This window comes from Penicillium hordei, assembly GCF_028827395.1.
Source record: "Penicillium hordei strain IBT 12815 chromosome Unknown utg000002l_segment0_segment0, whole genome shotgun sequence".
Classification (NCBI taxonomy): Eukaryota; Fungi; Ascomycota; class Eurotiomycetes; order Eurotiales; family Aspergillaceae; genus Penicillium; species Penicillium hordei.
The window spans coordinates 3,682,674-3,707,359 of NW_026623143.1; the positions used below are offsets into that span (position 1 = coordinate 3,682,674).

General features: G+C 47.5%; 12 protein-coding genes across 12 annotated transcripts; 6 read left to right on the top strand and 6 right to left on the bottom strand.

The window, feature by feature from the left end:
* Positions 1-669: 669 nt before the first annotated feature.
* Positions 670-1,728, bottom strand: N7537_004715 (uncharacterized protein; the record flags this gene model as incomplete). The annotated part of the gene is made up of 1 exon (XM_056895772.1): positions 670-1,728. One exon carries the CDS (start codon positions 1,726-1,728, stop codon positions 670-672), a length of 1,059 nt encoding a protein of 352 aa, XP_056755520.1.
* Positions 1,729-3,778: 2,050 nt separating this feature from the next.
* Positions 3,779-4,554, top strand: N7537_004716 (uncharacterized protein; the record flags this gene model as incomplete). The annotated part of the gene is made up of 4 exons (XM_056895773.1): positions 3,779-4,057; positions 4,113-4,331; positions 4,388-4,447; positions 4,507-4,554. 4 exons carry the CDS (start codon positions 3,779-3,781, stop codon positions 4,552-4,554), a joined length of 606 nt encoding a protein of 201 aa, XP_056755521.1.
* A 909-nt stretch (positions 4,555-5,463) lies between these two features.
* N7537_004717 (dienelactone hydrolase family protein) lies at positions 5,464-6,417 on the bottom strand (the record flags this gene model as incomplete). The annotated part of the gene is made up of 3 exons (XM_056895774.1): positions 5,464-5,974; positions 6,042-6,123; positions 6,180-6,417. 3 exons carry the CDS (start codon positions 6,415-6,417, stop codon positions 5,464-5,466), a joined length of 831 nt encoding a protein of 276 aa, XP_056755522.1.
* A 1,406-nt stretch (positions 6,418-7,823) lies between these two features.
* On the bottom strand, positions 7,824-8,824 carry N7537_004718 (alpha/beta hydrolase; the record flags this gene model as incomplete). The annotated part of the gene is made up of 2 exons (XM_056895775.1): positions 7,824-8,738; positions 8,792-8,824. The coding sequence occupies 2 exons, from the start codon at positions 8,822-8,824 to the stop codon at positions 7,824-7,826; spliced, it is 948 nt and encodes a 315-aa protein (XP_056755523.1).
* Positions 8,825-9,672: 848 nt separating this feature from the next.
* Positions 9,673-9,882, top strand: N7537_004719 (uncharacterized protein; the record flags this gene model as incomplete). The annotated part of the gene is made up of 1 exon (XM_056895776.1): positions 9,673-9,882. One exon carries the CDS (start codon positions 9,673-9,675, stop codon positions 9,880-9,882), a length of 210 nt encoding a protein of 69 aa, XP_056755524.1.
* Positions 9,883-10,124: 242 nt separating this feature from the next.
* Positions 10,125-11,731, bottom strand: N7537_004720 (aldehyde dehydrogenase ALDH; the record flags this gene model as incomplete). The annotated part of the gene is made up of 3 exons (XM_056895777.1): positions 10,125-11,308; positions 11,358-11,557; positions 11,607-11,731. The coding sequence occupies 3 exons, from the start codon at positions 11,729-11,731 to the stop codon at positions 10,125-10,127; spliced, it is 1,509 nt and encodes a 502-aa protein (XP_056755525.1).
* A 1,160-nt stretch (positions 11,732-12,891) lies between these two features.
* On the top strand, positions 12,892-13,782 carry N7537_004721 (dihydrodipicolinate synthase family protein; the record flags this gene model as incomplete). The annotated part of the gene is made up of 1 exon (XM_056895778.1): positions 12,892-13,782. The coding sequence occupies one exon, from the start codon at positions 12,892-12,894 to the stop codon at positions 13,780-13,782; it is 891 nt and encodes a 296-aa protein (XP_056755526.1).
* A 175-nt stretch (positions 13,783-13,957) lies between these two features.
* Positions 13,958-16,242, bottom strand: N7537_004722 (Zn(II)2Cys6 transcription factor; the record flags this gene model as incomplete). The annotated part of the gene is made up of 3 exons (XM_056895779.1): positions 13,958-14,998; positions 15,045-15,982; positions 16,020-16,242. 3 exons carry the CDS (start codon positions 16,240-16,242, stop codon positions 13,958-13,960), a joined length of 2,202 nt encoding a protein of 733 aa, XP_056755527.1.
* An 844-nt stretch (positions 16,243-17,086) lies between these two features.
* On the top strand, positions 17,087-18,550 carry N7537_004723 (alpha-hydroxy acid oxidase; the record flags this gene model as incomplete). The annotated part of the gene is made up of 8 exons (XM_056895780.1): positions 17,087-17,180; positions 17,239-17,272; positions 17,325-17,427; positions 17,494-17,728; positions 17,801-17,953; positions 18,021-18,095; positions 18,157-18,410; positions 18,470-18,550. The coding sequence occupies 8 exons, from the start codon at positions 17,087-17,089 to the stop codon at positions 18,548-18,550; spliced, it is 1,029 nt and encodes a 342-aa protein (XP_056755528.1).
* An 820-nt stretch (positions 18,551-19,370) lies between these two features.
* On the top strand, positions 19,371-19,860 carry N7537_004724 (uncharacterized protein). The gene is made up of 3 exons (XM_056895781.1): positions 19,371-19,531; positions 19,605-19,663; positions 19,764-19,860. Exons 1-3 carry the CDS (start codon positions 19,394-19,396, stop codon positions 19,807-19,809), a joined length of 243 nt encoding a protein of 80 aa, XP_056755529.1. The 5' UTR covers positions 19,371-19,393; the 3' UTR covers positions 19,810-19,860.
* A 326-nt stretch (positions 19,861-20,186) lies between these two features.
* On the bottom strand, positions 20,187-21,775 carry N7537_004725 (bZIP transcription factor; the record flags this gene model as incomplete). The annotated part of the gene is made up of 3 exons (XM_056895782.1): positions 20,187-20,290; positions 20,350-21,529; positions 21,581-21,775. The coding sequence occupies 3 exons, from the start codon at positions 21,773-21,775 to the stop codon at positions 20,187-20,189; spliced, it is 1,479 nt and encodes a 492-aa protein (XP_056755530.1).
* A 749-nt stretch (positions 21,776-22,524) lies between these two features.
* Positions 22,525-24,148, top strand: N7537_004726 (cytochrome P450; the record flags this gene model as incomplete). The annotated part of the gene is made up of 2 exons (XM_056895783.1): positions 22,525-22,929; positions 22,988-24,148. 2 exons carry the CDS (start codon positions 22,525-22,527, stop codon positions 24,146-24,148), a joined length of 1,566 nt encoding a protein of 521 aa, XP_056755531.1.
* Between the last annotated feature and the right edge of the window lie 538 nt (positions 24,149-24,686).

Consider the following 24,686-nt stretch of genomic DNA (forward strand, 5'->3'; position numbering starts at 1 on the left):
AAATAGATAAATGACTACTGGTTCATATTTGTGATTTTCCGCAACAACATCTTAGATAATTCATTTGGTACATTCGACTTCTCATTCTGATATTAATGTGTATTCATTCAGCCACTGAGCTATCGTGATTGCAGATCAAGTGTTCCAGCAGCTATCCTCATCCTGACAGTAACTCATCGATTTTATAGTCGAGGACCCTCAACGACCCTGACGAGAGCTATACACCCTCAAAGCGATGGGAAGGATTTGACAGGAATTAGTCAGGCAAAATTACTGTCATCTGCAAGCGGCAGTCATGGGCCATGAATTTTGGCAATGCTCTTGAGATGTGAGGCATCAAGGTCGCAGGATCAATATGCCTAGTTGAAACGCATGCGTCCTATACATATTCGCTCCATTTGGGCACAAAGATCTGGCCGCATAATTCTCCTCAAGATGCACAGTTTTCCCTCTGAATTGATCATCCTGATAGACCCGATTCCGATCCTCTATTTGGGGTCAGGAAAAGGGCCCGCTCATCAGCCGAACTGTTCACGGGTCATACACGACCTTCAATATATGCACCTTTTCCCAAACAACACCCCAGTCGGGTCTGATATATATATGATAGAGCTCTAAATATATACACACGCAAAAAGGATATGCAAGGTAAGTATATAGGATACAGTATCAAGGCATCGACTCGGCCCAGGAGACCCATCGTCGGATACACTCATCCACTCTCCTTAGCGACTCCTTGTCAGCCTCGACCTCAAACCATTCCCGATGCTCCTTCCCGCACTCAGGACACTGTCCTAAGTCTCGCACACGCAGATCCGCCAGCTCAAGGTGAATGAGTCGTTCCACGCGATGCACATGTGGGACTTTCCTTCCGGCTACTAAAGAGGCCGAAGAGGCCCTATTCCGGCTGTTATGGGATGGCGCCACCCTAGCAGGGGAAGATGACGAGGATGACGATGGCGTGTAAGGGTAATAACGGATCAAGGTCAAGTCGTACGAGCACTGTTTACTCCATTCAGCGAGTCGACGGTGCACATTGCTCGTGCGTCCTATTTTCAACCTAAGCGTTCCGGGCGTGGTTGATGTTGGGTTTGAGGTGAGGGCATTGAGGTCCTGTGCTGCACGGATTGCTTCGCTGACGCTGCGTGGCTGGGTGGGTGGGCGAAGGTGGTTGCTACTTTGTGGGGCTTGGGGTAGTAGTGAAGATGCTATGTCTCGCGTTGCTGTGGATTCAGCGCTCCGCTGTGTGGTAGTTGTTTGGGGTGTCACCCAGAACATATAGATATAGCCTTCGTCGTCAGCGTTGGAGATCGGTTTTGCCAGTTCTGTGATAAGAATGGACGTTGTCTGCGGGGAAACCGTAGACGGGATCCACGACGATAATGGCTGTGGAGGCTTCCCCGTGTCTGACAAAGATGGCCGGGATGTTGGAGGAGTTGATGACACTTGCGTATGCTGCGGCCTTCCGGCTGAGGCAGGCAGCTTGATCTTTTGATTCTGATTTGAAGAAGGCGAGACACCACTTGTAGGGGGTTTGGGCCGTTGAACTGAGACCGGTCTGTCGTCCTCGCCGCTGTCTTCCACGATCTGGAAACAGCAAAAAGTGGACTTTTTCTTCGGTCGGCGCTTTTCACTGGGCCTACTTTGATTTGTCCGCCGTTTGTGGGGAGGCTTTGGCTTTGGGGAGACTGGGTCATCGTTTATTTCGAGCACACCCAGTCGATCCATTAATGTATCGATGCTTGTCCTCGTCTTGGCCGGAGTGAGGACAGTGGTATGTGGATTTGCTGAAGAATCCTGATCTTTGTGCTGCCAGCAGTACAAAGATGCCGCATCTAGAGCTTCTTGGCGAGGATCCTTCTTTCGGGGAGTAGAAGCAGGTGATGGATTTGGAGATGCCAAAGAGCGGCGGCAGGGCCGGCCTTGGGTGGTTATGCCTCTACATGTTGTCGCTGGGTTTCGAGAATCTGAGCGAGGAAGCAAAGATTCTGGAGTGTTTGAAATTTGAGGCATGTATGAATGCAAGCGATGAAGACAAAGAAATAGATTGGTACGATGTGAACTTATTGAACAGGAAACTATTGGCAAAAAAAAAGAGACTAGACTGCATGGATTGCGGTGAACTTCCAGAATGCAGCCTACAGGCTACATATTCTCCACTTGGAACTTGGACCACGTCAGTGGGACGCTGGGCAGAGGAAAGGAGATGATTTTGTTGTTTTGACGATTTTGGCCAATTACACAGCCACATTAGCGCAGTGTTAAATGTGGCTGTGTCCATGCTCTTGTTCCACCACATCTGCTCAGGTGAGTACACCTGGCCTTTTACATGTACATCATTCTTATCTACATACGTTGCTCCTAGGAGCTGGCTACACGCTCTGCAAGAACTTACAAAAATGTCGCAGATATTGACTTGATAATTGCAGCTATTGTATGAGCTATTTTCTTGCCTTATTGCCTGATTGAATGAAATCTCGAAATATACGAAACTGGAACACAATGCCATTGTAACGTCATATTTTTTTTAGGTGAGCTCTTGTCCGAGATCAGTCGGTTACGTAGTGGACAACCAGTCTATACCGAGTAAGAATACCAGCTTCCTATTCATGCTATTAATACAATAACCGGTGATCACTAATTGCCGCAACGCGATAAAGCCTTTTATAGGGGTGAATCCCCGATACCCATGGAGCCAGGACACTAAGCCAGCCAACTGACTGAATATTGGGTCCGTAACAAGTAATCGATTCGCAGAGACCGTAATAGATGGTTCCTGCACGGAAGTATTGAATCCGTATTCTTCCAAGTGATGCTGGTGCGTACCACATGGGAGTTTTCTCAGGCTGTCATGATCTTCATCAGTCTAGGAATATGCCTCAAATCGCATGTATTTCAGATCCATATTTAAGATCGACCCCGAAAAGGACCGCGGCATATACAGCAGATTACTCCGCTGAATAAGAAATGAAGGTTACGTACTTAATTGACTCATTGTGGGTTAGCCCTGGGGTATCTGATGTGGTGAAATAAACGTTGGGATTCGTGGACTGGTGGAGTTCGGTTCTTGTCGATCGTTCTAAATTAAGCTTCAACAAACTCGGGGGATGATCTATTTCCTCAGACTGTGGCTTGCGGATTAGGCTAATTTAATTTTATTATTACAGGCAGATATTTGATTATTGGTGAGTTCTGAAAACTTTGTGAATGCAAGTAACGGACTCCTTGAAACCTCGAATTCCAACCTATATACCACTCAGTTAGGGCTTACTGGAAAACACTATGTCATATATCAAAAGATGTTCCGGAATGCGTCGGAGATCCATCGCTACGGCAATGCATCTGTATAGCGGATCATGCTGCGTAAAATGTCCTATACTGGCGCCCGCATAGAAAGACCCCAAGCCCGCTATTGCATAGCTAGCTAGTGGAGAAGTGTCTGCTTGAATTGTCAGGATCTACAACATAGACACTAGAAATGCTCGAATCTCCTTTATGCCTTGTCTGTATACGCGTAATGTTGAAGAGGGATCATCCTCCTTACAACGCGTGGCACGGGAAAAGGAGCTGTGTATACCCGTAGTATGGGGCTTTAGCATAGTCAACCACACCCAGTTGAGTACATTGTAGCTCTATAGGTAGAAGACCTTAAAGCTATAAAGGGTTACTGGATTCCCGCATCCTCAGTTGTTCATCTACAATCAAATCAACATTCCTTACCAACTAAACTATCATCAATCCTTACTTTCTTTCCTACTTTCAACCACCAACCGCAAAAATGAAGGCCACTTTCGTTGTTTCCGTCATGCTTGCCAGCCTTGCCATGGCTTCTCCCGCCCAGCCTCAGCCTGCCCCTGCTTGCAAGGTTGACAACGACTGCAAGCCTCACAAGCAGTGCAACAACGTTGGACAATGCATTCCTAGCAAGGCCACTCGTGATATTCCTCTGGCCAAGGTCGGCCAGGCTTGCCAGTCTACTAGCGACTGTGTCAAGGGTCTTGTCTGTGACCAGGACAAGAACACCTGCGACGCCCCCAACACCCACAACAAGCGTGGTGTAAGTGCCACCAGATAATTACTACCAATAATCCTTTTCTCATGAATCTATATAGGACACCCTCTCCCAGATGGGTCAGGACTGCAAGACTACCAAAGACTGTGTGAAGGGCTTCGTCTGTGACAAGGTCAAGCAGACCTGTGATGCCCCCAACAACAAGCGTGACAACGCTCCTCAGCCCCAACAGTGCAAGTCCACTGGTGACTGCGCCAAGGATCAGGTTTGCCATGAGGGCAAGAACGTCTGTGTTGCTCTCAACAACAAGCGCTCCGAGGTATGTTCTACCTTTTCCGCATGAGTATACCCTGAAGATACTGACTCATTTTGAAGGGTAAGGACCAGTGCCAGACCGATGATGACTGCTCCAAGCAGGACACTTGTCAGGTTATCGTAAGTAGATATGTTCTCGCTGATATTAGGATGCGATAGCTAACAATATTTTGCAACAGAAGGGCAACAAGGTCTGCGCTGCTCCTCAGCCTAACCTCTCCAACTAAATGTTCAAAATCGGGTTTTAGCCGAATTTGGAAGCTGGTGATAACTCACGGCACTAATCGAACATTGATGGTGCGGAGAATTGTCAAGTTTTATACAACAGTTACAATCGATTTGTATCGTCTACATGGAGATTCCAATTTGCTGGGCGGTGGGATCCCTTGTATCAGGCGTGATTTCTTCCTTCCCTGTCTGAAGCGACATTCTATTCTTTAAACTACATAGAAAGCATTTGAACTAGGTTTCTTCCAATTTTTGAACTTTACGGGGGGTATCACAGAAGTCTGCTCCACACCTACAAAGTCACAATTTAAACATAAGATCAGTAGCTTCGGGATCGAGACTGAGATTTGATTTGAACAGTACACCTGAATCGGGCAGCGTTGATTGGGATACCGTTAACATCTTTGCTTGTTCTTCGAAAAAGGAAAGCGGGAAGTATATCCATGGCCCGTTCATTCTCCGATCGTCTGCCTCGGTACTTTTCCGAGGCGAAGTGGACTAACAGAAGAAGGGAATTCGTAATGCCTTCTATCATTGTTCTAAACTGCACTGATGATCTTCATTTGTTCTCGCATTGGAAGATCCCTAGCGTTCCTCAAATATCCACGTTTCTTATATTTCGAATGTAAAGATTTATATCATTAAATCTCAACAACTAGAACCTGAATCGATAGCTCAAAAAAAAAAAAGAATAAAATAAAACAAAAACGAACAAAAACGAACAAAGACATCAAACTGCGAATTCTTAAGTCTAAGCGCCCTCATAAAAGCGGCGGCAGCAAAGATAGGAATGCCCTAGCAGAGGAAATCAAGTGCGTATAGCTAGCTACCTAGGTACTTTTACTCTCTTTCATTCAGTGCATGTTCCAATTGAACTAAATATAAAACTTTAATGTGTCTCTAATCTGTTAATACTTTTCGAACCAGGCCAGTGCCTGGTTTTCCGCTTCATCGGCCTGTCTGCTCGCATCTTCCAAAACAAAATCAGCCCTGACACAAAAGCCATGGCTAGCGCCCTCATAAACCACCACTTCTCCTTTCCCAGAACCCGAGTCACTGGCGATGACTTGCTTGATATGCTCAATGTGTGGAGATTTCACAATTATATCCTTGTCCCCAAGCGCAAAGCTCACAGGGATTTTGATTTTCTCGATCTCGTTGGGAATCTCGAGAAGGCTAGGATGGCCCGTAAACCCAGCATTAAGCAGTGGTTTTCCATTTGAAGCAATATCCACTCCGGCGGCTAGATTGACGATATGCTTTCCACCCCAGCAGAAACCAGCTCCGTAGATAGGAAGCTCGGCGCCTTCGTTCTCGCGCACGGACTTGAAGAAGTCCCTAACGATAGGCCATGATACTTTGAACGTATTGTGGTACATGAAGGGCACCATTCTTGTTAGCATTGAGGCTAGATGGTATCTATAGCTTGAATTAGTGGCTGTGTTATACAAGCGCGATCCGGGCGTTCGTTGTTTTATCAACTTACGGCTTCATAAGCCAAGTTGTGAGTCCGCTCGTCTTCAACAACTCTTTTGTGGCAGACATCATACCAACCGGGGCCGCGTGACCTAACATTACGGTTAATGAGTTATCCTTTGGAGTCTCTGTTGACACTAGCACATACCGTTCATGAAGTCGGGAAGATAAACGAGGTACTTCCCCCTTTGCGCGTAGTTGTCAGCTAAGATTCGGTTGTTCACAAACTCCCACCCGAAGGCGTCGGGCACTATAATAATAATGCCCCGGTGAGGCACATCGTCTAGGGGTCTCGTCGTGTAGGCCTGTAAACCATGGAGAGAGGTGACTTCCCCACGGGGAGTGCCTTGGTGGATATGACCGCTAAAACAATTGGGACACGACATGTTGAGCTGTAAGTTATGGGGTGCTAATAATTGCACGACGTGAAGTGCAAGAGGCTAAGTATTTTTTTAAAAAAAGGGGGGGTTGCCGCTTATTTTCGGGGGCGTTCTTTAGACCAAACAGACTTTCGGCTAGATATTCGTGAAGGATTCCAGCTCGTATTAATGTACGGAATACGCAGTAGTTAACTAGTTATTTAGTTAACTAATGTCAACTGACATGTGCTGGCAGCCTTACAGCCTGACGCCTCTTTGCTCCTTCTCTCCCATGGCCCTCCATTCACCATCTTCCTGCTCTCTTCTTCTACCGCTTTGCTATCATCTTTACACAATGTCCAGAACTCAACTATCAACTCAATAAGCATATGTTACATACTTTCTGCACTAAGACCTTACAAACACTACTGGGCACAGGCCCCTGTAAGTCTCCGAAAGTCAAGACATTGCTCCCATTGAGCCAGCAAGTCGTCCCAATATATCTTTACCCGTGACAGCTGGCAGCTTATACTGACAGCCCAAGGCCTTAACCATTCTCCTGATGATGGCAGTTCATAGATCAGGTAGTACCGTACGGGCTTGAGTTGATTGAACGCACCAAGACGACGATGCATGATTTTGGAGGATCGTCGGCAAGTCGCATCCGGAAATCCGCATTGAAAACTGGGAAAGGCGACAGAATAGAATACACCGCTTCCAAAAGTACTCCTATCACCTCCTCGAGTTGAAAACAAGAGCCCGCCTTGAACACGGTGTTGTTCGATCGCAACCCTTGTTGAAGCAGGGATAGCCCGACATGACTAGCTCAGCAGTCAGAGGATATAAATGTCTCCCTGCCATTTATATCTTCTAACACATAACCATCTCCATGTGGAATTCTCTTAGGGTGATGTTTTACATCTTTTACATCTTTTATAGAGCTGGAAGCTACCCATGTCGCTCAAAACCGGAATCTTTTTGGCACAGTACAATGCTCCAGGAGACACCCTATCGAGGAAGAATAACTATCGATACGGAAGATGAGCACGGCCTTCAGGGCATTCTCGGCAGTATTCTCGGGCGGACATACAACAAGTCATTCAAATTTTACTTTGCCGATTTTGAATGAACAGACGGACTACACCTGGGTTCCTCAAATGCTGCGGCACTAAGCGATATTGAATGAAGCACTAAGATTCAAGGTTATCGGGGAGTTCAAAGAGACATGGCTTCATTGTTAGAGGGCATTGTTAGAGGGCCATGAGAGTAAACAATATATCAATTTGCCGCTATAAACATATCTCTAGACTACTTAGGCTTCCTGGGTCCCTATATCACTTCGCTAAGCCTAAGTAGGTGTCCACGGTACCGGGGGTTAGTCATGTGCATGAGGCATCTCCTCGATGTGAACTATATAATGTGCCCGTGTGCATTTATCCCAAATTAATCCACTTTATCGCACGGAACATGTTCATGTGAAACTCCTCTGAAGCCTTCGCTAGAACCGGAGAAGGGTATGACCAGAAATAGTGAGGATAACCGGGATAATCATCATACATGATAGGTACACCAACTTCCTCCAGGGCCCTTTTCATCAGTCGAGAATCATCTCTTAATGTATCTGCTCCACATTCGACAATATAGACCTTCTTGAGATCCTTCAAGCGCGGGTGGAGGAGAACTGAGAAATACTTGTCGTCAGGCGGTGGCGCATAGGTATCCAGGAAACATCTCATCGCAGCCAATGTGTTTACAGTGTGTATAGCGTTTTCCTCGTAAGAAGTAAAGTTCTCCTTCTTGTCTTCTGATAATGCATCAGGGTGTATAGTGCAAGGAACCAAAGCCACAATGCCTCTGACTTTGTCTCCGAGTCCAGAATCGACGAGTTTCAACGCAACACCAAAAGCAAGATTGGCGCCTGCTGAGCCTCCCATAAGCACAACGGATGAGAGCGAGAAGTGCTCGAGTGTCCATAATGTTGCCTCGACACAGTCATTGAGACCGTGGGGGAACTTGAATTTCGGTGCCAGTCTGTATCCAATACTGATGACTTTCATGCCGGTGCTCTTGCTGATCTTTCGGCATGCAGCATCTTCGTGGTCGACACTTCCCATGATCCATCCACCGCCATGCATGAAAATGCCTACCGGTTCATCTCCTGTCGCTGAGGGAGGCGTGAAGACTCGGACCCAGGCGTCTTTGAGCTTGATATCTTCGGTTTTGACTGAATCATCCGGTGGCGGAATTTCGTATTTTGATATGATCTTTTGTATATTGACTTCAGAATCTTTGAACAGGTCTTCCACTGTGCTACCTGTCATAAGCAGTGGTCCAATTTCTTGGACAAACTTGTTAAGGTTAGTGATGTATTATTATGTTGTGGGGGTTTTATTTAATTTACCTCATTCCATGCAGGCGCATATATCACTGCCATCCTTGGCTCTGAGACTGGTAAGAATACGTAGAATGTTAGAGATGGTTATTGTTGGAGGAAAGGCCGAATCATATACTTATAGTAGCTCCGGGCTAATTAATGGTGTTTATTCCTATTACTATATTCTCTATTACTAGATACCTGGTAATCTTGAATCATGAATGATAGTTGAAGCGTGATAATTACTCATTATTGTGATTACTTAAGGTTATTATGCTTATTTCTATAACGGGGCTAGCCGTGGCGCATACTCATAATGACTCATGCTAGTGACAGCGACCTTTCAACTCTAACATTTTGGACGTTAATTTATAAATTTATAAGAGAAGAATGAAAAGAGACAAAAACTTGGTTTCATTTTGTGTTAGCCAAGTAATCCAATGTTGTCCTCCCTTGGCAGACACAAAAATTCGAGTAGAGTCTGGAAGAAATTAAAGGATGGGATAGAGGTATTTGATCATGATTTAATAGGTTGATTCTATATATTCCCAGTTCGGTTATGATACTAGATATCAAGTAATTCGATAAAATAGTGAATCATCTATTTGAGCATTCTTGGTAGAATAGTACACAGTCAAGGTAAAGGGAAGGTATGTCTAATAAACTGCGGATATAAAATGAGCTATCTTGACATTCATACGTACATGTATAGATCCTGTGTTTAATGTTTCTATATAACTTCTATTTCAGTGTTCATCCCCTGCTGCCTCTTGATCACTGGGTAACTTCATAATTTCCCTGAGCACAACAGCATCCTCGTTACTCTAAACCTCAAGTGCAAGATCAATGGGCCCCTGCTCAAGCAGGCTACCTACATCTGCTTTTCCGATTTTTCCAATTTTAGCAACATGCCAGATGGCTTCATCGGATCGAAGATTGCCTGGCAAAATTGCACAGCAGTGTTGGATGAAAGATTAGACGATGTGGCCAGTAGTTCCAGCGCGCACCCATATAATGCACTATTGCATGGTGGAGTCTATCTACGACATGCTTTCTCCCCATCCGCGCAGGGTTGGAGAACAAATCGCTTTGCCATTGCTTCCAGATTTTGGACCTGAATGACTGATATGATCTTCTGGTGTGTGAAGTTGATACAAGACCTTTGAGGCCCATGATTTATTTGTTCTTTGACTAGAGGGAAGTATGCCTTGATATCAAAATCGAGTACAATTCTTCAGTATGGGCTTACCCCTCTTTTTTGCTGGGCGCTTATTAGAATAATTCACGCTCCGGGCCTTACAATACAACATGCCAGCTTGGAAAAATCTATATTTATATTGTGGAATATATTTTATAACCCTTATAGCCTGGTGCCCATGTTCACATGAACCGCTTTAGTCTGGCTATATGCCTCTAGACCAGCCTCTCCCAACTCGCGTCCAATGCCACTCTGCTTCACGCCACCGAAAGGAATGCGTGGATCACAGTCTTGGCTACTGTTGATCCAGACCATACCGGACTCGATCTCAGCGGCCACACGGTGAGCGCGCTCCAAATCGCGCGTGAAGACAGACGCACCTAGGCCGTAAGTGGTATCGTTGGCCCGACGAATAGCCTCTTCCTCATCATCGAAGGGGAAAATCACCACAACGGGACCAAACACTTCTTCACGAGCAATGCGCATAGAATCCGTTGCATTGATGATAACGGTAGGTTGAATAAAGTATCCATTCTTATTCTTTTCGTCAGCCGGCGTGTAGGCAGCACCGCCAGTGAGAATAGTAGCACCTTCGCTCTTGGCAATTTCAAAGTAGGAGAGGATACGATCATATTGTGCGCGTGTCACCTGTGGCCCGTGGAAGACAGACTCGTCCCATTGATCGCCGATTTTCACAGCCTCCACTGCCGTTTTATAACTAGCAGTGAATGCTTCAAGGATATCGCGGTGGACAAAGATCCGTGAGGTGGCAGTACAGATCTCGCCTTTGTTGGACATAATACCGCCGTGCGACCACTTGACAGCCTGGTCCATATCCGCGTCCGGGAAAACCAGCAAAGGGGACTTGCCGCCTGTCTCAAGCGTGATATTCTTGAGTGTGCCAGCAGCCATCTTCATGATCTCCCGGGCGGTTATTGTTGATCCTGTGAATGCGACCTTATCGATCAATGGGTGCGAAGCGAGCGCGGCGCCGGCCTCGCGCCCGTAGCCGTTGACGATGTTTACCACACCTGGGGGGAACCCGGCCTCTTTGATCAAAGTGCCGAGAATAAGAGCGCTGAGGGGGGTCTGTTCGGCTGGCTTCAGGACAACTGTGTTTCCGCATGCTAGTGCAGGGCCAAGCTTCCAGGTGGCCATTGACAAGGGATAGTTCCATGGAATGATCTGGCCAACCACACCGATGGGCTGGCGGATTGTGTAAGCAAACTTTTGGGGAGTTGTGTTGATGGTTTGGCCAAAGGTCTTATCGGCCCAGCCACTGTAATAGCGAATTGTCGAGATTGCCTCGGTGAGATCTTCGTCAAGGGCGACATGGTAGGGTTTTCCTGACTTGAATGAGCAAATTGATTTTTTGGGGGTGATTTTCAGGCATACCATTATCCCAGGCTTCAATAGATGCGAACAACTCTCTGTTCTCCTCCATGAGGTCAGCGAGTCGGGCCATTAACTGGCCCCGCTCTGTCGCGGGAAGTAATTTCCACGAGGGGTGGACCAGGGCCGCTTTAGCAGCCTTAACAGCGCGGTCGACATCTTCGGCGCTCGCTGCTTGGACTGTGGCAATGGGCTTGTCTGTGCTAGAGTATAGTTAGTGGGGTGGACGGAGTAATTCCGATAATGACATACGCGGGGTCAAGAGATGTGATTGTCTGTCCTCCTGTGGCGGGTACAATCTCGTTGTTGATGAAGAGGCCGGTAGGCTGCTTGTAGCTGTGCCCGTTTGGGGTGACTATATCAATGAAGAGGTCCATTTTGTTCTTGAGTTAAACAGTTTTCCAAGATTCTGAGTCTCAAGGCGTGTGGGGGTATGATATAGGACATTCCTCCAATGAGGTTAAGCCCCTTCAGGCAAGTCCTTCCGATATACTCTCCGTGAATGTTAGTGATATTAGTGGAGAGAATAGATAGAATATTGCTTCTCATTTATTTTAATCCTAATCATTTTCAATTATCTGATTATTCAATATACATTCCACATTCCAGACTCTCACATCAGATGAAGGTACATTTCCAGCTTTTTTTATTAGCTACGTTCACAGCCGTGATGTGTCACTTAAAGGTTGTGCTTTCTTCTCAAGTTATGTTTAGCTGAAGATAGTTATTACAAGAAGAATGGAATATTTTACAAATGCACGGTTGATCCAGGAAGAATAAAAGGAAAATGAACTAGCGCAGAAGCTCAACAGAGATGAAAAGTGTTGAAGCGTATATATAGGATGTATGTTCCGTGCCCCTTTGGAGAAACAAGATAAGTCCTAGCTGAATACCAGTACTAGTCCGTTCCCAAATCTATGTATTTATCTAAAAGATATCCCAAGTGAGTATCAATTGACTATCAAGGTACCCCGTACAGATGTCGGAGATGCAATGACATACAACAGCCTTATTTGAACCCCCACAGGTAGATCAAAGTAGGATATATCCTCGACTAGTACGAAGTACAGCAAGCATGCAAATACAGTAGTGATATCCTAGACCAGTATATAACCATTACAGAATAGCCTGCATAGCCTGCATAGCCTGCATAGCACGGTCTTAGCTCTATATATATGCAGCTCAAAGGTAGCGCCGAGCCTTCCAAATCCCAAATGATGTACAGAATCTTATCGATCTAATGTACAATCCCGATTGAAGGAACACAGAATTAGGATCCAGAATCCCCAGAGGAAGAAGAAGCCTCCATTCCGATGTTCGTGATGCATCCTAAATAGGAAGCCCGTCCCGACAAGGCAAGTCACTCCTCTACATCTCGGAATGAACAAATCTGAATATAGAAACAGTAAGAGATTCCACAACCAGCACAACTATATCTAGATCACAACCACTTGCTCCAATTCAATCATACTCGTCATCTTCCCAACCGAACAACCAAACCATCTCTCCCTCACTCTATAACTCTACAACCTCCAAAATGGCCTCCCTCCATGGAATTCTAGTGGCCCTTATCACCCCCTTCACGGACGACAAGACTGCAATTGACGAAAGCCGTCTGCAAGCACACATCGAGCACCTGATCACAGCCGGCGTGCACGGTCTCGTCCCCGGCGGCAGCACAGGCGAATTCACCACACTGACAGTCGCCGAGCGCAAGCAGCTAACTGAGCTCTGCGTCAAATTCGCCGCCGGTCGTGTCCCCGTCGTTGCCGGCACAGGCAGTCTCTCATCCGCCGAGGCCGTCGAGCTCTCCGTGCACGCGGCTCAAGTTGGTGCCGCAGCGACAATGGTCGTGCCCCCGTATTATGACCCCGTCAGTCTGCCAGAGCTGCACGAGCTACTCGGCGAGATCCACACTGCCTCCGGTCTGCCGATCGTCTTCTATAATATCCCTGCTGCGTCTGGAATCACGCTGTCTCCCACTGAGATTGCGGGTCTGTCTAAGGTCGGCGTTAAGTATCTTAAGGATACTTCTGGTAATGCGCCGGCGCTGACGGAGCTTATCTTTGGTCTGTCCAATCAGATTACTTCGTTTAATGGATGGGATACATTGACCTTCTATGGTCTTGCTGCTGGCGCGCCAGGTGGTGTCTGGGGGGCGGCAAATATAATTCCTGAGTTGGCGGTTGAGCTTTATGAGGCTGTTTCTATTAAGGGGGATTTGAAGCTTGGGCGCGAGATTTGGGCTAAGGCTTGGCCTATTTGCAAGTTCCTTGAGGCTCATAGCTATGCTGCTGCTGTTAAGACTGGCGTTGAGTTGATTGGGCAGCCTACTGGAGGTCTGCGCAAGCCTTTTGCTCTCCTTAACCCCGAGTTGACGGCGGAACTTAAGCAATTGTTGCAGAATGCTGGTGTTAAGACTGTTTAGTATGTTTTGTTTGGATTTGATTATTTGGGATGCTTGAATGTCGGAATGAGAATGTGATATGTACTATCCACGTACTTTATTGAATATACAATCTTGGAATCATCTTCTTCATTGCGTCATAGAAGTGCGTAATACGAATCGTATAATATAGTGAAGACGAGAATAGCCAGCTGGGTCAACAAAACAAGGGCCATGTATGTCCTTGCTTAACGGTATCAACCCACGATGGCATCGATTCACCCCGGTTCGCAGTCAGATGCTCATCCTGCTTGCGCCACACTTCATTTATAATATTTCTAGCCGTTCCAAAAGCGGCAAATCCGCATACTGAACTCGCCCTATCCAACAGGCTCATGATCGCCTCTCGCCTTGCGGTTGATATTGCCTCACATCCTGCGATAAACAACGGCCACGCCGTCCCGGGTCCGATGGGATCATCTTGAGTCAATGTAGCACTGCACGCTTGAAGCGCTGCAATAACACTATCAACATGACCCTGCAGAGCAGTAGGGTGGGTGTGTCGGATTCGTTTGTAAAAGAAAATTACTAGAGCTGCATTCAATGCCGCCACCATATGCCCATGCGGCTTTGAGTCGGCGTGGAGCTCCAAGACTCCGGCTCTTGTTCGGCCTAGACTGAAAGAGCAAATCATATTCTCCAGTCGCGTGCTACGTCGCTGTAGTGTTTCCCATGCTTCTAGGTTCATGGTCTGACCCGCCTCACGGGCAACACGGAATGTCTCCAAGACGTTGGCAAGTCTCGTTGTTTGCGAGACAAGGCTAAGCCAGGTTTCTGGGATGCCATAAATTTGCTTATATAATGTTTCGGGATAACTTCGCGAGTCCTGGAGGTGGATGTCGTGAAGTCCCGAAGTTTGGTCTTTGGGTTCATCGATATTCAGGTCACTATCCGAGTTCTGCGTTTCGAGGCGGAGGAAATCGTCCAGCCGGGGGTTTGGCTCGGTGTTTCCCATTTCTTCCGAGTTCGGTGTATATTGTGATTGAAATCGTGATCCAAGTGCTTCGAAGGAGGAGGAGGAGAGGTTGTAGTCATGTAGAACAAATGTGCTTTCGCCGACTATTCTTAGCCAGGTGTAGACGTGATGCAAAAGCCGTGCCTTTTTCGAAATTCGGGTCTTCGAAAGTCCTCGAAGGCGTAATAGCCGCTCTGCATCAATCATAAAACATCGGGCGTGTTGTTGTTGGCCGGACATGATCTGTGAAAGTCAGAGTCAGTCAATTAATGTGAAATGGAAAACTCACCGTGTACTGTATGAGAATGCATGCAGCCATCAGTTGGTCTTTATATTTTGCTTTTTTTAAACCTTGGGTTTCTGAATGCAAAGACGTTTGCATATGATCCTTAGCTTGCAGATACGCCTGGTTGGCAGTCTTCCACCAATACTCAGCCGGCTTTGTCGATATTGTGGAGGGGTTCAAAACAAGGTGAATAGCAGAACAGGCAAGCAACCCATACAAGTTTGCAAGTTTGGCATGACTGATCCTTTCCGTCCCGAGAAAGGTCGAGTCACTATATGTAACCACCGCCGCCGGCACGTTCAAAATCTTCCAAGGCGACTTTTGTCGACATGGAATGGCCATTATGTGTGGAATCACCATATCCTGGAAATGTTTAAGCAGACACGGTGCATCTTTCAGTGCATCTATATCAGCGGAAATAAGATCTGCTGGTGTCTGTTGCGTTGTGAAAGTTTGCAGTAGATCCTCAATGTGATTTGAGTCAACGGGTAACAACCCCGTCTCTTGGCTCATATCAAAGGATAAATCATTCGGCATACTCGAAGCACCGTTTGTTGTAAATTCTGTCTGTTCTAGGCCAAAGCTCAATAGATCGGACCAATGGAGGAAGTCATCAATTTGAGACAGAGAATCAAGTATTGGAGAGAGAGGAGGCTCTTGCAGTTTCTCAGGAGCTACAGTCTCATCGGCCTCGACTGCAGAACTTGTATCAGACTTGGAAAGCTCAGTTTCATGCACCAATTCTCCCACTGGCTTTTGTGCTGAAGAGAAATCGAGAACCGCGAAGGGTCCAATGACAATGTCACCATCAAGTGACCGTTCAGGGTCTCGCAGTCTTGAGTCAACCTCTGCCAGTGATGCATCAATAGAGCCTGATATAAGGTCCGACCCAAGCGCAGTGCTCATAGAAAGTCTGGATTCCTCTAAAACGTGGGTTAACACTAATCCAATTTGTCTCATACTGTCAGGATCGTGTACCTGAATAAAGATACCGGCGAGTCCCACGAGTACTCTCCCCCTCCTCGCTATCGGTGCGTATCCACAGGACCTGATCGGAATATCCCTCACATTTCACGCCTAAGGCTCGGCAGGTACGACAAACGGGCCGTTTCTGATCACATTTCACATGCCGCCGTCTGCAGGTGCTGCATCCTCCCAGCGCATGGGATCGGCGGGGCCATGATCGTTTAGATGTCACCATTCTCGAAGGATTTGATATATAGATTCAATTAAGAAGGAGCTTCTTGCTATCATTCCCATATTGGAAATGTTCAAGTCGGTTATGGCCAACCCCGCCAAACTCGGAATCACCTTCCTAAATGAGATCTCTTATCGGCCTATCTCCGGAGTCACTTGCTCTTGACGGGTCTTTTTCTTCCGTTTTTAACGTCAATTCCATTCTGATCCGACCGACATCACTTCTGTTTATTGTAAAGCAAAATTGGGCCCGTTGGTTTTTTTGGTTTTTTTTTTCAACTCGTTTGGCCCAGTTCTACCCCTAGTGAATGATTACCACAGTTGGGCACACTGAAGATCTTGTTAGAAGTGATTGTTAACCATGACCAAAAATTACGCGATTCTCGCTCCAAATACCTAGAAGAAAGTGACCTTAGTCGCATAAGCATCTCTAATTCTCTTTCCGCAGAGGTTTTCTGACCAGGCTTGGGCCCAGCACGCTCGGCTAGCCCACGATATCCTCGACGCTCTTGCATGGCTGGCACTGGCGCTATATTTGTATAGGTCGTAGATAGTTGATTTGATAAAAGCTCTATGCAATTAAACATCCTTAACCCGTGACACCATCCACGGAATCTCAATCTAGCAAGCGACTCCGGTGACCCTCTTCCACGATAGGAAACCAACCCAGAAACCAATCTATAGTGAAGAGAAGCTCCTTGTGTGCATCCCAATTTGGCAATGTAGAATGACCTCGAAAGGAAAGAGGTTGTCGGGGATCCTTATTATTTGAACTCTGCTGTCATCGCCTTACTCTATCCAGCTTTCTTACCCAATTTCTATAATCACATCCCAACACACGCGGTACAATGGCTCACCGCGGAGAGACCCTTTCCAAAGATGTATGCTGCATTGCTGATCTGAAGAAAATCGGGAGCAATCGGCTGGCTCCGATGGTCAGAGGTGAGTATTATGAACAGTTAACAACAGCGCTTCATTGTACCAGCGCTGACATCAATAGATTACTACAATGGAGGAGCTATGGATCTAATCACGTATGGAATCTCGAAATGCAGCGACTAGTCCATCTCCCTAACAATTGTCTAGTCTCAATGAGAATGAAACAGCCTACGACCGCTACAAGATCCGTCCCCGGATCTTAATCAACGTCGACAAAATCGACACAACCACCGTGTTCCTTGGCAGTAAGGTATGTTATCCTTCTACTTTCCCCGCAGAAACGAACATAACTGTGCCAACTCTAATACTCAAACAGGTATCACTCCCATTCGGTTTCAGTCCTGCTGCATCAATGAAACTCGCACACCCAGACGGCGAACTCGCGACCTCGCGCGCAGCGGCAAAATTCGGCCTCTGCATGGGCCTATCTTCATACTCGAATTATCCGCTCGAAGACGTCGCTGCACAGGGGACCGGCAATCCGTATGTGATGCAGATGTGTGTACTGCGGGATCGGGCAATTACGCTTCAGTTGTTAGAGCGGGCGGAGAGTATGTCGTTATCGTGAATGGCTATTCTTTCATGGTTTCATTGACTAGGCCGAACTAATATCCTTTTTTCAGAGGCCGGGTACAAGGCACTGTTCCTATCTGTTGATGTACCCGTGTTAGGCAAGCGCATCAACGAATACCGAAATGAGTATACCATCCCTGATGATATGTCGTGGCCGAATATCCTCAGCCACGGAGCGGATCACTCGAACCGCACTGATTACGGTATGTGTTGCGAGGCTGATCTGTGGAGCTGGTGTTAGGTTATGGATGGTATGCTGATGTTTTGCAGATCCCAGTTTGGACTGGGAGGAAACAATTCCTTGGTTGAGACGGCATACATCTCTGAAGATCTGGCTTAAGGGTGGTATGTTTACGTTGTCGAGTGAATCAAGTAAAGCAGTCACAGTTCCACTAACAACTGGCAGTAACATCCCCCGAAGATATAGAGCTGGCCATCAAATACGGCATCGACGGCGTCGTCATTTCGAACCACGGAGGCCGACAACTGGACGGCGTGCCGTCGACATTGGATGCACTGCGGGTCTGTGCCCCGGTGGCCAAGGATCGCATCCCGATTGCGGTGGATGGGGGTATCCGACGAGGCTCGGATATCTTCAAGGCTCTGGCATTGGGGGCTAGCTTCTGTTTTATTGGAAGGATCCCATTCTGGGGGTTGGCTGTATGTGTTTGCTTCTTCTCTGGTTGCTTATTATTTTATTTGAAGCTGACGGAATACAGTATAACGGACAAGAGGGTGTTGAATTGGCGATTCGGATCCTCCGCCAAGAACTGCGGATCACCATGGCACTGGCCGGGTAAGCGATTGTTTCTTCTGGAAATGCATAAAAGGAAGAAAAAAGTCTAATCGGAAGCAGGTGCCGGACAATCAGCGAAATTCAGAAATGTTATCTTTCGGTTTTACAACCGGACGGGATTCTTTCAAAACTGTGATGGATATAGATTTGTTGCTATACTCCCCTTCTATACTATTTTTATTATATACGATCTACAGTCAACCTTGCATAGAAGGTATGTGCAAATGAGGTCAGTTCATCTCTTTGCATACCGAATATGTCACAATACAAATACCCGTCCAATACAAGCCGTGTGCCAAGACCTTGGCAACCCGCAGGGCTGCAGGGCTGAAGGGCTGAAGGGCCAGATGATTTCGGATTTTTGAAAAGTTCCATGGCTTCTCTAGAGAACAAGCTCTCAAAGAGGCTGTGCAATTGAATATAGTATATGGATTGGGAATACATAGCCACACTTCCACAAGTAAATATAGAATATAGAATGGGAACACATGAAGCCTCCAGCCTCCATGGCTACGTATCCTGCAAAGCCTGGTCCCAGGCAGCATCGTTCTGATTAGTCCCCTAAACTTAGCAACGCGTACCTCAACACAGCTTAGCCCTGGAAATTATTGGAATGCGAGTACGGTGTAATCTCCGGGCGCTAATTGTTTCATTTTCCTTACTTTTCTTATTTTCGGCTGATCCTCCACATTATTGGGGAAAAAACTACATATAGCGCCGTGTTCTCTTTTCTTTCTCCCCTTTTCTTTGTTTTCTATACCTTCCTAAATACACCGGACTACATTACCTTACTACCTTCAACCCTATACCCTATACACATACTACCATACTACCAACCCTACCCACAATGTTCAACTTCAACTTCTTCAAGTCCGCCCCGGCCAATGAGCCCGCCACTGACGGCTGGAACGCCAACACCGTCACCATGCAGCCCACCAGCCCCGCTGCCCCTTCAAGCAACCAAAACGTCGTCTCTGAACAGCCGGTATGTTTATACCCCCATATCTTCTTAAATAACCCATATTTCCAGAGCAAAAATAAACTCATATCGCTTCTAGGCCAGCCAAGAACAAATGCAGCTGCGCGGTGGTGGCGGTGGTGGTATCTGCTGCGGAGTGTATGTTTCCCCTCTATCCCCCCTCCTCCGAATCCAAGCCGATCAGAACCATATTCGGTCGTGCGCACAATAAAATTACAAGAAAGCTAACTCATCCCAGTTGCGCCGGTATCGCTTGCTTCGAGTGCTGTGAGATTTGCTGCTAGACGATCGGATGAGATCGGGATATAACCGCCGATACGCTCATATACGAGGACACTGTTGATGGACCCAGCACGTGCTGGGTTTAACTCTTGGAAAACTCTTCGAACCTTCCTGGACGGGATTCATCTCCCGCGTGGCCTCGGCGGTCCTTGATGTGATGCGATTTTGATGTGATTTGATTTGATGGACTTCCTTTCTTTTTTGCTCTACTGGATCTTTCTACGCTATACCCCAGAACAATGCCAGTAATGGAGTTCAATTTCAGATTCTTGTGTTCGATTTACTCGCTTTGATATATGTAGATGATCTTTGTCGTGGCTCGTGAAGTCCTCCATATATTTATGGAAGGACAGGTCAGTTGTTAATCTTTGTGTGCCGACTAGCCAAAAGGGCGACGGGAGATCGCTGATCGCAATGCGGCATCTACGTCCCATACTCGGAAGCCTGGCGCGCGGCCGAGAATTCTGAGGTTTGCGAGAAGTACTGGGCTCAGGTTAGTGATGTCGACAAAAGCACAAGGAGCAAACATATCGTTAACTCACAGTCAAAGAAACACTCTATATCCAGAGTATACGACGATGGGGCAGGTGATTCCGACTCCGTCTTCTCAACAGGAGTAGTCCCAGCTGACGAAGTATAGAGACTAGAAACAGTCGACCGATCCGGCGAAAATCTATACAAAGCCCCAACCAAGCTCTCGGGAACAGCAACTCTTACCGCCGACCCGTCAAGCGCAAGACCCCGATGCTCCAAATACCCCTGCACATCATGACAATCAAACCACTCCCCATCAAGATCCATCGAACGGATCCTCTCCTCCTTACTCATCTTCACCTGCTTCACACCCGCCCCTCCCTCCAAAGTACCAGCAACAGGCTCACGATCCCCACTCCAATCCTCATCCCAATCCTGAATCCCGCCCCGCTGCAAAATCCGCTCCATCCGCCGTAGAATCTTCCCCGGTCTTCGACTATTCTCCGGGTACACGAGGTTTCGGTCCCCGTCCAAGCGGGGGAAATGCGTTCCCGCCCCGCCGAGCGTGTAGAAAGGCATCTTGGTGGATTCGAGCCTGCTCCCGATCTCGGATTGTAGCATGCGTCGGAAACCCCGTCTTATGCCTGCCATATCGTGGATACAGGGGACGAGTCCGAAGACGCGGCTTAGCAGGGCGGGATCGCTGCGGGGATCTGCTAGCCAGCGATAGGTGTGCTCGAGGCTGAATCTGTGGAGGCGGCGGGAGAGATTGGATTCTTGGTGGCTGTAGGTGTAGATTGTTGTTGTTGGGAGGATGCGGTTTATTAGTGGGGATGGGGAGCGGGCGCGGTTGTATAGTGGGTATGAAGATGAAGATGAAGAGGGGATGTTGGGGTTATCCTTCTGGGGATGTATGTGTGACACTTCATAGCCGAATGTGTCCATGTCTCTCAATGGACCATTGGTTTGCTCGAGTTGGATGTCATTGTTGTTTTCGGAGGTGAGTCGGGTCCTGTTTATTTCTGCTAGAATGAGCTCTCGTGTGAGAGCGAGATAGTCCACGCTTGGCTGAGCAGTTGGATCGTCGTTGAGGTGAGTGACTGCATCGCGATGGGCTCTGTCTAGAAGATCTGATACATTCTCTAGTGTCTGCTCTAGTACATCGACGCGGGATCGGAGAGTCTGTATGGTAACCTCCTTTTTAAGACGATAAGTGCGTTGTGCCCGTCGGATCTGTAGACGCCGTTCCTGTGGAGCTGGTCAACGATGTTTCTAACGTAGTGACCGATCGGGATCTACCTCGATGGCACTGGCATCTTTAGCCTCTAATCTCGGTCGGCCTCTTTTCCGCACGGGACAATCCGGAGTAGCCGAGTTTCTGTCAGTGACTTGGTCGGGGATCTCCGGTGCTTCGGGTCTCTTTCGAGGTCGTTTTTCCCTGTTTGATATTTCTTCTGACAGTTCCAGGTAGGATCTTGACGATAACATGTCCATCCCGGGTCCTTGTATCTGGAGTTTTGAGCTAAAATGGTAGTAGTCTAAATTGTTGAGATTCTCAGAGAGAACAGTGGACGTTGAGGTTGATTACAACTTGATTACAATTAATTGATCACTCATCGACAACCTCGGCCCAACCACCGGACGCTAATGCGACAGGGATTCCCCACTGCCCTGCAGGTAATTGCACGTCACCAAGGCCATTGCATATATAACGTTGCAATATCAACTTGCATATTTTCACAACTTGGATAATTGTTGGATAATTGTTGGATAATTGTTGATTATCCAAATTGTGCACATTCCAGCACGTTTCATGTCACACGGGAAACTCGTTGGATTCTGACACACAGACCTCCCCTAGCTTTTCTTCTATCCCGCTATAACCTCGGGTGATACATTCGGAGGAAAGCTAGAATTAGAGATTATGAGAATAGGAGACCTATAACAAAAAGACACGGTGACTCCGACACAAACTCGGGTCTCAACACACACCAAGTAACAACTCCGAGATCCAGATCGGTGAAGAAATTGCATGGAGTGCGAAGACCGAACTGCGGATCGGATATGACATCCACTATGACTGCCATTGGCTCGTCAACCCTAGCTCTTGACGATCATACCCAATCCTTGCTACGGAGGGTTTCCCCACTTATGCTTGGACCCGAGGCTGTTGCATTGTTATAAAACAACCCTGATTTCTTGCATTTCTCTGGAAAGTCCAAACTCTCTGACAGAACAGAATCATGGCTCTGTCATTCGTCTTGGGCTTTGCGGCCGCAGCCCTCGTGCTGCAGGTCATCCGTATGGTATTCAACTCATGGCAACACTCCCGCAATGCTAAGAGCCTGGGTTGTGGCAGTGTGCCATTGTACCCGTGCAAGGATCCTTTGGGAATTGACAACCTGAAACAGTCCCTGGCAGCAGACAAGGCCAAATTGGTACCTGAATTGGCCGAGGAGAGGGTCAAGGTCATCAGTGATCAGGAGAACCGCTACGTCACCACGTTCTCCATCCGCAACCTCGGTCGCACCCACATTTTCACTATCGACCCCAAGAACATCCAGGCTCTCCTGGCTACACAGTTCAAGGACTTTGAGCTTGGTTCTGTCCGTCGACTTAGCATGCATCCGCTGCTAGGCACTGGCATTGTGAGTCATATGCGATGCCTTATTCTCTATCTCCAATCCGGGTATTAACTGTTTATAGTTCACCGCCGATGGAGAGGAGTGGAGCCGATCCCGTGGGCTACTTCGGCCTCAGTTCACCCGCGAGCAGATCAGTCAATTGGATTTGGAAGAGGAGCATGTGCAAAAGGCCATGCAGGCTCTACCCGTCGCAGCCAACGGATGGACCGCCACAACCGACATCCAATCCATCTTCTTCCGCTTGACCATCGACTCCGCCACAGAATTCCTCTTCGGTGAAAGCGTTGAGAGCCAGCTTGGCGCTCTGAACAACCTGAGCAGACCCGAAGACTCCTTCGCCAGTTACTTCGACAAGTCCCAATGGGTCTGCGCGCAGCGCAGCCGCTTCGAGAAACTCTCCTTCCTCGCCGAGAGTAAGGAAACCAAATTCTCGGACAAGCAAGTCCACTCCTTCGTCGACAAAGTCGTCTCCAACGCGCTCGCAGCCTCCCAAGCCGAAAAGAAAGCCTCCCCTGACCAAAAATCATCCTACGTCTTCCTCGAAGCTCTCCTCGAAGTAACCCGCGACCCAATCGAACTCCGCTCCCAGCTCCTCAACATCCTCCTCGCCGGCCGTGACACAACAGCCTCGCTCCTAAGCTGGACGACCCTCATGCTAGCCCGACACCCAGAAGTCTTCACTAAACTCCGCGAGACAGTCATCTCCAACTTCGGCACCTACTCCAACCCCCAGAACATCACCTTCGCAACCCTAAAATCCTGTCAGTACCTGCAATACGTGATGAACGAAGTCCTCCGTCTGTACCCAGTTGTCCCATTCAACCGCCGCAACGCAACCCGCGACACGACCATCCCGCGTGGCGGCGGTCCGGACGGCCAAGACCCTGTCTACGTCCGCAAGGGCCAGTCGGTTATCTACACGACGCATGTTATGCAGCGTCGCAAGGATCTGTGGGGCCCTGACGCTGACCAGTTCAAGCCTGACCGCTGGGCGAGTCGTCGGCCTGGATGGGAGTATATCCCCTTCAATGGCGGGCCGCGGATCTGTATCGGACAGCAGTTTGCGCTTACTGAGGCTGGTTATGTTATTGTGAGGCTTTTGCAGCGCTTTGATGAGATCGAGGATGTTTATCCTGATCAGCAGATTCGGTATGGTCTTACTTTGACTAGTGCGCCTGGTGATCTGGTTACTGTGCGTTTGCACCAGGCTGAGGATGCTTGAGGTGGTTCGTGGTTCGGGTGGTTGGGTTGCCTTTTGATCTGTCCCTTTGTTGGGTGTGGGGGGTTTCTTCGTTTTCTAATGCTGATAAGCGATGTATATTCTTTCTGCTGTTCTCTGGTCGAGATTTCATAACCATGACCGAGATCTGCCTCAATGCTTAATTTGTATCGGTTTTTTCCCGGCAGAGTTACTCTTCGGGGTATGCGCCTATGGATAATGATGATGAGAATGATATATTTACCTAGTAACGAATGCAACTTTAATTATCTTTTATATTGATTCATGGGGGTTCACACCCGAGATGTCAGTCTTCGATTTACACCAATCGAAGCAGTAGACACTGACATATTTCATCAAATCAGATTCCAGGTTGATCTTTCAGGACTAACTATAAGACGAATTTCACATTCTTTACTCCTGTCTTGGGTCTACAAAAGAATAAAACACCCATAATAGAACATTATGGGGAAACGCAGTTGTTTCTAGAAAGATAGGAAACCGGTTATGTAACTACATCAAGGCCCAGAGAGGTAACACA

Excerpts from the sequence above, each read along its gene's own strand:
- N7537_004724 (XM_056895781.1), top strand. The coding sequence starts at position 19,394 with ATGTTCAACTTCAACTTCTTCAAGTCCGCCCCGGCCAATGAGCCCGCC. Across the intron at positions 19,532-19,604 it reads ACGTCGTCTCTGAACAGCCG|GCCAGCCAAGAACAAATGCA; the intron begins GTATGTTTATAC and ends TATCGCTTCTAG. Across the intron at positions 19,664-19,763 it reads GGTGGTATCTGCTGCGGAGT|TTGCGCCGGTATCGCTTGCT; the intron begins GTATGTTTCCCC and ends AACTCATCCCAG.